Below are 10,385 nucleotides of genomic sequence, written 5' to 3' on the forward strand. Positions count from 1 at the left end.
GTTCAAGAGAGTTGAGAATTTCTTACTATTGCTAATTAAGAAATTCTTAGGTTTCATTGTATCTGGGAGAGTATGGTCATCAACCCTATAGCAAACTACGTGTGGGGACAAATATCTCTCTAAAGAAAGCGATCTAATTGTGCCTTGAAACCACTACACAAATATAAGATTTTGTCATCTTCTCATACTAATATACCCAACATTAGTATGGCTAGGTCGTAGCACACATTTTCACAAGCCAATATTCCATACTGTTTCTTTTTTTTTGGCAAATTAGTGTATGTTCTTGTGCAGGAAAAATAACTTCATAGAGTAAACTACTAAATAGTATTCGAAAATTTATATTATTTAAAAAAATAATCTCAAAATTGTTAATAGTAAATAAATTTTTGAAAAATTTAAAAGTGCAATAAAAAAACTAGATATTAAAAAAAATTCTAAAAAAAATTTAGAAATCATATTTGAATACAAGTATTATTAGAAAAATAAAATGTTTTCATCCTTAAAATTTGGTAATATTATGTCAAGTGAATTTTTTTAATTTTTTTTATTATGAATTACCAAATTATTTTACAAAAATAAAAAAATCTAGAGATCAAATTCTACACTGAATTTTTTTGTACACCTTCTAAATATTTATTTAAATGTTGCCACAAACATTCAGATCAAATGAATAAGTTATTTACTAAATACAAAAATATTTTTGTCATTATAAAAAAATAATATTTATTTGTTATTTTTGTCATATTTTCAAATCATTCAAGGGTTGTTTTGTCGATAACATATTTCAAAGAAGTTTTATCAGCAGTCGAATCTTTCGAATACCATTGATAACACTAACTTTGTTTTATATACTTAGTTTTGGGACATGTGTCGACCTTGCATAATTTTTGTTTATGTAAATTGTGCAATGGCAATGTTATTAACAACACTTACAAAATGAACAGACAGATATTGATGTATGTGTCCATCGAATGTAATGAGAAATAATATGAACTTTGTTTTGTAAATTAATACTTAAAGTGCAATTAGGTTGGTTTTGTAATAGAAAAGATTTTCATTTTGTTTATGTTTTTGCCAAAGGGTTCATTGAAGATTCAATTATCGTATCACTTCTTAATGTGTGTTTGGATTACAGTTTGCAAACTGTAGTTTGTATAAAATTAATTTTGCAAACTTGATTTTGATGAAAAATAAGTTTGTATTAACGTGATTTATGTTTAGCAATCCTTATATCAAAATGGATTATAACCAAGAAGTCAAGTAAAGTTAGTTGAACGAGATTACACATGCTTAGAAGGAAGGAATACGGGCTGGTTTTTGGTCAAAGAAGGCCCAGTCCATGCTGAGCAGAAAGTAGGTAGCCCAACTCAATTGGAGAAATGGACTGATGAGACTACTGAGGTGCGGACGCAGTCGGGCCGGGTTGATATCCATCCGGGTCGGGACCCTCAAACTGCAAAAGCAGAGCGCCCCTGCTAATGAACTTTTGGAAGTGGCGATGTTGAACCTAGACCAGCACGGCGTGATCAGAGCACGACAAGAACGGGACAACCGTGAAGCTAACCATGGTCCCAGCTGGAGAGATGAGGGGGAAGCATGGCTGATGACAGGGAACGACGCGGGACTCCATGGGCCAACAAGACGACGTTCAAAACATGATGGGACTCCATTGTTGGCGACGACAAGTGACGACCCCTCCAATGAAGACGAGCTTCACAGGGACGCCGAGGAGACCGGGTCGATTCCCGAGACGAACCTAGTGGGTTTTGAAGATGGCGCTGTTTGCAGTGGATGATGGGAGGGAGCTGGATCCTGCGACAATGGGTGAGAGCAGTAGTGGAACTGGAGCGGGCGTGGAAACTGGCGAAGGACAGCAAGCGATCAGTATTCACAATGGTTCGGAAAGGGAAGAACAAATGATTGAAAATAGGAAGGCGTGGGACTTGGCTGTTGAATCCGGAGCAATGCAATATAATGATGAAGACGATTTAATGTTGATTTTACAAGAACAGAATGAAGTGTTAGCTGAGAAGAGGAAGCTAGCAAAGCAAAAAGAGATGGCGCGAAGAAGCAGACCGAAAAAACTCAAAAAGGTGTGTAACAATGTTTTAAAATGAATTTTAGCTCTTGGAATGTTAGGGGTTTGAAGGGGCAGGAAAGCTAAGTATGATAAAAGAGCTAAAAAAACTGAATATGGTAGGTGTGGTGGAAACAAAATTGCAAGTTGCGACTAAATTTGATGTAGTACGTATTTGGGGAAGTGATGCAGTGAGCTGGGAGTTTGTAGAATCGGCAGGCACGTCTGGGGGTCTGTTGTTAATATGGGATGAGATGCTATTTAGAATGAGTAACTGCTACAAAGGGAAGAGGTGGATATGTATGGAAGGGATTTTGTTGAAAAATGAGTTCCATTGTGCTTTCTGTTTGGTTTATGATCCTCATACGAGAGTGGAAAAACTTGCTGTATGGGAGGAACTGAGCTTTATAGCTGGCTTATATCAAGTCCCAATATGATACATGGGTGATTTTAATGAGGTGTTACAGGTTGATGAACGGAAAAATCAGGACAGGTTAACAGCGTCTGCAGAAGAGTTCAAGAGTTGGATCCAAGATATGCAGTTGGTGGACTTACCGCTGAATGATCGTAAATTTACATGGTATAGAGGTGGTTCCTCTAGTCGTATTGACAGAGTCCTAGTGAGTATAGAATGGACTGAGGAGTTCCCAGAGATTTGTTTAAAAGGTGGTCCGAAAGGCCTGTCAAATCACTGCCCAATAATAGTTGAAGTGACCAAGTACAGAGGTGGCCCGTGTCCATTCCAGACTCTAGACTCCTAGTTTACACACGAAGGTTTCCTAAGAATGGTCAGAGACGAATGGTGGAATATTGGAGAGGGGCAGTTCATAGACAAGTTGAAGGCTTTAACGGTGCCACTAGGAAAATTGCATAAAGAAAAATTTGGTGACATGGATAAGAAAATCCAGCGCTTTGAGGAGGAGATCAATAAGGTAGATGACATGGTTGGGAACGGAGTCTATGATGGTACAATGGAGGCTAGAAGGAAGGCGTTAGTTACCTGTTGCAAGCAGTGGTATGTGAGGAAAGAGATACACTGGAAACAGATGTCGTGCTCCAGGCATGCGAACGACATGGATAAAAACACGAGGTACTTTCATAACTTGGCGTCGGCTAGAAGAAGGAATAATAGAATTGATGCCTTGGTGATTAATGGAAGGTTGATAAGAAATCAAGCTAGGATCAAGATAGCCATCAGAGAGTTTTACAGAGACTTGTATCATCAGGAGAGATCTCCAGTGGTGGGTTTTAGGGACGGACTGGTTAATCAGATTGGCGAAGAAGAATCGAGTGCTTTGGAGAGGATACCGACTTTGGAGGAAATTAAAGAGGCGGTTTGGGACTGTGAATCCTCTAAGGCTCCAGGTAGTAACGGGTATAATATGAACTTCATCAAGAAGTGCTGGGATGAGATTGGTACAGAGTTCTCGACAGCTATTCTAGACTTCTTTAGATCATCGAGATTGCCTTCTGACTCCAATATTACTTGGAGTAGACCTCCGGCCGATCAACATGGTAGGCTGCATATACAAAGTAATATCCAAGGTGATGGTTAGAAGGATGAGATCAGTGATGCCAGGTCTAGTAGGGGAGACTCAAAGCACATTTGTGAAGGGTCGGAAAATTCACAACGGGGCACTGATGAGCGGATAATTTATACGCTTTTTGGCATTGTTTTTAGATAGTTTTTAGTAGGATTTAGTTACTTTTAGGGATGTTTTCATTAGTTTTTATGCCAAATTCACATTTCTGGACTTTACTATGAGTTTGTGTGTTTTTCTATGATTTCAGGTAATTTCTGGCTGAAATTGAAGGACCTCAGCAAAACTCTGATAAGGAGGCTGACAAAGGACTGCTAATGCTGTTGGATTCTGATCTCCCTGCACTTGAAATGGATTTTCTGGAGCTATAGAACTCCAAATGGCGCGCTCTTAACGGCGTTGGAAAGTAGACATCCAGAGCTTTCCAACAATATATAATAGTTCATACTTTATTCGGGATTAGATGACGCAAACTGGCGCTCAACGCTAGTTCTACGCTGCATTCTGGAGTCAAACGCCAGAAACACATCACGAACCAGAGTTGAACGCCAAAAATACGTTGCAACTTGGCGTTCAACTCCAAAGGAAGCCTCTGCACATGTAAAGTTCAAGCTCAGCCCAAACACACACCAAGTGGGCCCTGGAAGTGGATTTCTGCATCAATTACTTACTTCTGTAAACCCTAGTAGCTAGTCTAGTATAAATAGGACATTTTATTATTGTATTAGACATCCTGGATCTGGGATTGTATTTTTAATCCTGTGATCATGTTTTAGGGGCTGGCCATTCGGCCATGCCTGAACCTTCATCACTTATGTATTTTCAACGGTGGAGTTTCTACACACCATAGATTATTAATGCAATTACTACTATCTTTTATTCAAATTCAATCTTATTTCTATTCTAAGATACTACTCGTACTTTAACCTGATGGATGTGATGATCCGTGACACTCATCATCATCCGTCCCTATGAACGCGTGCCTGACAACCACTAAGCTAGAATGTGTATCTCTTGGATTCCTGATGTACGACGCATGGTTGCCCTTGCCTGACAACCAAGCCTTCCATTCCGTGAGATCAGAGTCTTCGTGGTATAAGCTAGAATTGATGGCGGCATTCATGAGAATCCGGAAAGTCTAAACCTTGCTTGTGGTATTCCGAGTAGGATTCCGGGATTGAATGACTGTGACGAGCTTTAAACTAGCGATTGTTGGGCGTGATGACAAACGTAAAAGAATCAAGGGATTCTATTCCAACATGATCGAGAACCGACAGATGATTAGCCGTGCCATGACAGAGCATTTGGACCTTTTTCACTGAGAGGATGGGATGTAGCCATTGACAACGGTGATGCCCTACATACAGCTTGCCATGGAAAGGAGTAAGAAGGATTGGATGAAGGCAGTAAGAAAGCAGAGATTCAGAAGGAGCACAGCATCTTCATACGCCTATCTGAAATTTCCATCGATGATCTACATAAGTATTTCTATCTTTATTTTCTGTTTATTTATTATTATTATTCGAAAACTCCATAACCATTTATTATCCGCCTGACTGAGATTTACAAGATGACCATAGCTTGCTTCATACCAACAATCTCTGTGGGATCAACCCTTACTCACGTAAGGTTTATTACTTGGACGACCCAGTGCACTTGCTGGTTAGTTGTGCGAGATTGTGAAGAAAGTGCTGAGTTAGTAAATGTGCACACCAAGTTGAATGCCATTATAAGAGATCACAATTTTGTGCACTAATTTTTTGGCGCGTTGCCGGGGATTGTTCAAGTTTGGACAACTGACGGTTCATCTTGTTGCTCAGATTAGGTAATTTTCTTTTTGTTTTATTTTCAAAAATTTTTCAAAAATTCATCCCTATTTTTGAAAAAAAATTTTAAAAAATAAATTATTCTATGGCTTCAGAATTTTTAAGAATGGATTCTAGTGTTTCATGTAGCATGTTGAAGCCTGGTTGGCTGTAAAGCCATATCCAAATCCTTTTGGAATGAGACTTCAACTAATCACCTTAATGCATGTAATGCCATCCTAAAGCTGGATGGCTATTAAGCCATGTCCAACCCTTGGATTGGAGTTTTAGGCCAACATTGAAATATTCCTGGAATTCTTATTAAAAATTTTGAATTTCTTCTTTTCTTTTTTCTATATGTTTTTCGAAAAAAAATAAAGAAAATACAAAAAAATAATAAAATCATAAAATCAAAAAATTATTTTGTGTTTCTTGTTTGAGTCTTGAGTCAATTTATAAGTTTGGTGTCAATTGCATATTCATCTTGTTCTTGCAATTTTCGAAAATTCATGCATTCATAGTGTTCTTCATGATCTTCAAGTTGTTCTTGGTAAGTCTTCTTGTTTGATCTTGATGTTTTCTTGTTTTGTGTCTTTTATTGTTTTTCATGTGCATCTTTGCATTCATATTGTCTAAGCATTAAAGATTTCTAAGTTTGGTGTCTTGCATGTTTTCTTTGCATAAAATTTTTTTCAAAAATATGTTCTTGATGTTCATCATGATCTTCAAAGTGTTCTTAGTGTTCATCTTGACATTCATAGTGTTCTTGCATGCATCATTGGTTTTGATCTAAAATTCTCATGTTTTGGATCATATTTGTGTTTTTCTCTCTCATCATTAAAAATTCAAAAATAAAAAAATATCTTTTCCTTTATTCTTTCAAAATTTCAAAAATTTGAGTTGACTTAGTCAAAATTTTTAAAATTAGTTATTTCTTGTAAGTCAAGTCAAAATTTCAATTTTAAAAATCTTATTTTTTCAAAATCTTTTTCAAAAAAAATCAAATCTCTTTTATTTTTATCTTATGATTTTCGAAAATTTAAAACTATTTTTCAAAATCTTTTTCTTATTTTATTTCAAATTTTCGAAACTTAACTAATAAGTAATGTGATTGATTCAAAAATTTGAAGTTTGTTACTTTCTTGTTAAGAAATGTTCAATCTTTAAATTCTAGAATCATATCTTTTAATTTCTTGTTAGTCAAGTAATTAATTTTAATTTTAAAAATTAAATCTTTTTCAACCATATCCTTTTAATCATATCTTTTTGTCATATCTTTTTCAAAATTTTATCTTTTTCAAATATTTGATTTCAAAATATCTTCTTATCTTCTTATCTTTTCAATTTTGATTTTCAAATCTTTTTCAAACTAACCAATTAACTTTTGTTTGTTTCTTATCTTTTTCAAAACCACCTAACTAATTTTCTCTCTCTAATTTTCGAAAATACCTCACCTCTTTTTCAAAATTCTTTTTAATTGATTAATTGTTTTAATTTTTAATTTTAATTTTATTTCTTATCTTAATTTTCGAAAATCATTAACTCCTTTTCAAAATTATTTTTGAAAACTTCTGTCTCTCATCTTATTCTATTTATTTATTCATTTACTAACACTTTTCTTCATCTCAAATCACTGCCCCTATCCTCACCCTTGTGTTTGGATTATTCATTCTTCTTCACTCTTATTCCCTTTCTTCTTCTACTAACATAAAGGAATCTCTATACTGTGACATAGAGGATTCCTCTTCTTTTTCTGTTCTCTTCTCTTTCATATGAGCAGGAATAAGAAAAAAGGCATTCTTGTTGAAGCTGATCCTGAACCTGAAAGGACTCTGAAGAGGAAACTAAGAGAAGCTAAATTACAACAATCCAGAGACAACCTTATTGAAATTTTCGAACAAGAAAAGGATATGGCAGCCGAACCCAACAACAATAATACAAGGAGGATGCTTGGTGATTATACTACACCTAGTTCCAAGTTTGATGGAAGAAGCATCTCAATTCCTGCCATTGGAGCAAATAATTTTGAGCTGAAACCTCAATTAGTTGCTCTAATGCAACAAAACTGGAAGTTTCATGGACTTTCATCAGAAGATCCCTACCGGTTTTTAACTGAGTTCTTGCAGATCTGTGAGACTGGTAAGACTAATGGAGTAGATCCTGAAGTCTACAGGCTCATGCTTTTCCCTTTTGCTATAAGAGACAAAGCTAGAACATGGTTGGACTCACAACCTAAGGATAGCCTGGACTCTTAGGATAAGCTGGTCACGTCCTTCTTAGTTAAGTTCTTTTCTCCTCAAAAGCTGAGCAAGCTTAGAGTGGATGTTCAGACCTTCAAGCAAAAAGATGGTGAATCCCTCTATGAAACTTGGGAAAGATACAAGCAGATGACCAAAAAGTGTCCTTCTGACATGTTTTCAGAATGGACCATGATAGATATATTCTATTATGGTCTGTCTGAGTTCTCTAAGATGTCACTGGACCACTCTGCAGGTGGATCCATTCACCTAAAGAAAACGCCTGCAGAAGCTCAGGAACTTATTGAAATGGTTGCAAATAACCAATTCATGTACACTTTTGAGAGAAATTCCGTGAATAATAGGACGCCTCAGAGGAAGGGAGTTCTTGAAATTGATGCTCTGAATGCCATATTGGCTCAGAACAAAATGTTGACTCAACAAGTCAACATGATTTCTCAAAGTCTGAATGGATGGCAAAATGCATCCAACAGTACTAAAGAGGCATCTTCTGAAGAAGAAGCTTATGATCCTGAAAATCCTGCAATGGCAGAGGTAAATTACATGGGGGAAGCCTTTGGCAACACCTATAACCCCTCATGGAGAAATCATCCAAATTTCTCATGGAAGGATCAACAAAAGCCTCAACAAGGCTTTAATAATGGTGGAAGAAACATGTTTAGCAATGACAAGCCTTTTCCATCATCTTCTCAGCAACAGACAGAGAATTCTGAGCAGAGCACCTCTAACTTAGCAAATATAGTCTCTAATCTGTCTAAGGCCACTTTAAGCTTCATGAGTGAAACAAGGTCCTCCATTATAAATTTGGAGGCACAAGTGGGCCAGCTGAGTAAGAAAGTCACTGAAACTCTTCCTAGTACTCTCCCAAGCAATACAGAAGAGAATCCAAAGAGAGAGTGCAAGGCCATCGATATAGTCAACATGGCCGAACCTAGAGAGGAAGGAGAGGACGTGAATCCCAATGAGGAAGACCTCATGGGACGTCTCTCAAGCAAGAAGGAGTTCCCTATTGAGGACCCAAAGGAATCTGAGGTTCATATAGAGACCATAGAGATTCCACTAAACCTCCTTCTGCCATTCATGAGCTCTGAGAACTATTCTTCCTCTGAAGAGGATGAAAATGTAACTGGAGAGCAAGTTGCTCAATATCTAGGAGCCATCATGAAGCTGAATGCCAAGTTGTTTGGTAATGAGACTTGGAAAGGTGAACCTCCCTTACTCATTAGTGAACTAGATACATGGGTTCAGCAAATTTTACCTCAAAGGAGACAAGTTCCTGGAAAATTCTTAATACCCTGCACCATAGGCACCATGACATTTGAAAAGGCTCTGTGTGACCTAGGGTCAGGTATAAATCTTATGCCACTCTCCGTAATGGAGAAGCTGGGGATCATTGAGGTACAACCTGCCATATTTTCATTACAATTGGCAGACAAGTCAGTAAGATAAGCTTATGGATTGGTAGAGAACGTGTTAGTAAAGGTTGAAGGCCTTTATATCCCTGCTGATTTCATAATCTTAGACACTAGAAAGGAGGAGGATGAATGCATCATCCTTGGAAGACCTTTCCTAGCCACAGCAGGAGCTGTGATAGATGTTAACAGAGGAGAATTAGTCCTTCAATTGAAAGGGGACTACCTTGTGTTTAAGACCCAAAGGTATTCTTCTGTATACATGGAGAGGAAGCATGAAAAGCTTCCCTCAGTACAGAGTCAAACAAAGCCCCCACAATCAAACTCTAAGTTTGGTGTTGGGAGGCCTCAGCCAAACTCTATGTTTGGTGTTGAATCCCCACATCCAAACTCTAAGTTTGATGTTGGGAGTCTACAACATTGACCTGATCACCTGTGTGGCTCCATGAGGGCCCACTGTCAAGCTATTGACATTAAAGAAGTGCTTATTGGGAGGCAACCCAATTTTTATTTATCTAATTTTTTTTTATTTGTATTGTTCTTTTATGTTTTATTAGGTTCATGATCATGTGGAGTCACAAAATAAATACTAAAATTAAAAACAGAATCAAAAATAGCAGAAGAAAAAGCACACCCTGGAGGAAGGACTTACTGGCGTTCAAACGCCAGTAAGGAGTATCTGGCTGGCGTTCAACGCTAGAATAGAGCATGGATCTGGCATTAAACGCCAGAAGCAAGCAGCATCCGGGCGTTTGAACGCCAGGAATATACCCTGAGGAGAGCTGGCGCTGAACGCCAGAAACAAGCATGGAACTGGCGTTCAACGCCAGAAACATGCTGCAATTGGGCGTTGAATGCCCAAAAATAAGCATCACTTCGGCGTTTAAACGCCAGAATTGTATGCAAAGGCGTTTTACATGCCTAATTGGTGCAGGGATGTAAATCCTTGACACCTCAGGATCTGTGGACCCCACAGGATCATCCCAGGATCTGTGGACCCCACAGGATCCCCACCTACTTCAACTCACCTTCTCTCCTCTTCTTCACATTCATCCTCTCTTTCCCATAAACTCTCTTCCCCATAAACACTCTTCCCCAAAACCCTACACACTCTCTTTCCAATTACCCCCCTTCACCACTCACATCCATCCACTCTTTCCCATAAACCCCACCTACCTTCAAAATTCAAAATTTCTTTCCCACCCAAACCCACCCTAAATAGCCGAACCTACTCCCTCTCCCCTCACTATATAAACCCCTCCATCTTTCTTCATTTTCACACAACACAA

At 37.8% G+C, this 10,385-nt stretch overlaps 1 protein-coding gene across 1 annotated transcript; it reads left to right on the top strand.

The window, feature by feature from the left end:
- The first annotated feature begins 2,865 nt into the window (after positions 1-2,865).
- On the top strand, positions 2,866-3,636 carry LOC130980797 (uncharacterized). The gene has a single exon (XM_057904439.1). It carries the CDS (start codon positions 2,866-2,868, stop codon positions 3,634-3,636), a length of 771 nt encoding a protein of 256 aa, XP_057760422.1.
- Positions 3,637-10,385: the final 6,749 nt, after the last annotated feature.

The sequence above is a fragment of the Arachis stenosperma genome, chromosome 5 (assembly GCF_014773155.1).
Source record: "Arachis stenosperma cultivar V10309 chromosome 5, arast.V10309.gnm1.PFL2, whole genome shotgun sequence".
In the NCBI taxonomy this organism is placed as follows: domain Eukaryota; kingdom Viridiplantae; phylum Streptophyta; class Magnoliopsida; order Fabales; family Fabaceae; genus Arachis; species Arachis stenosperma.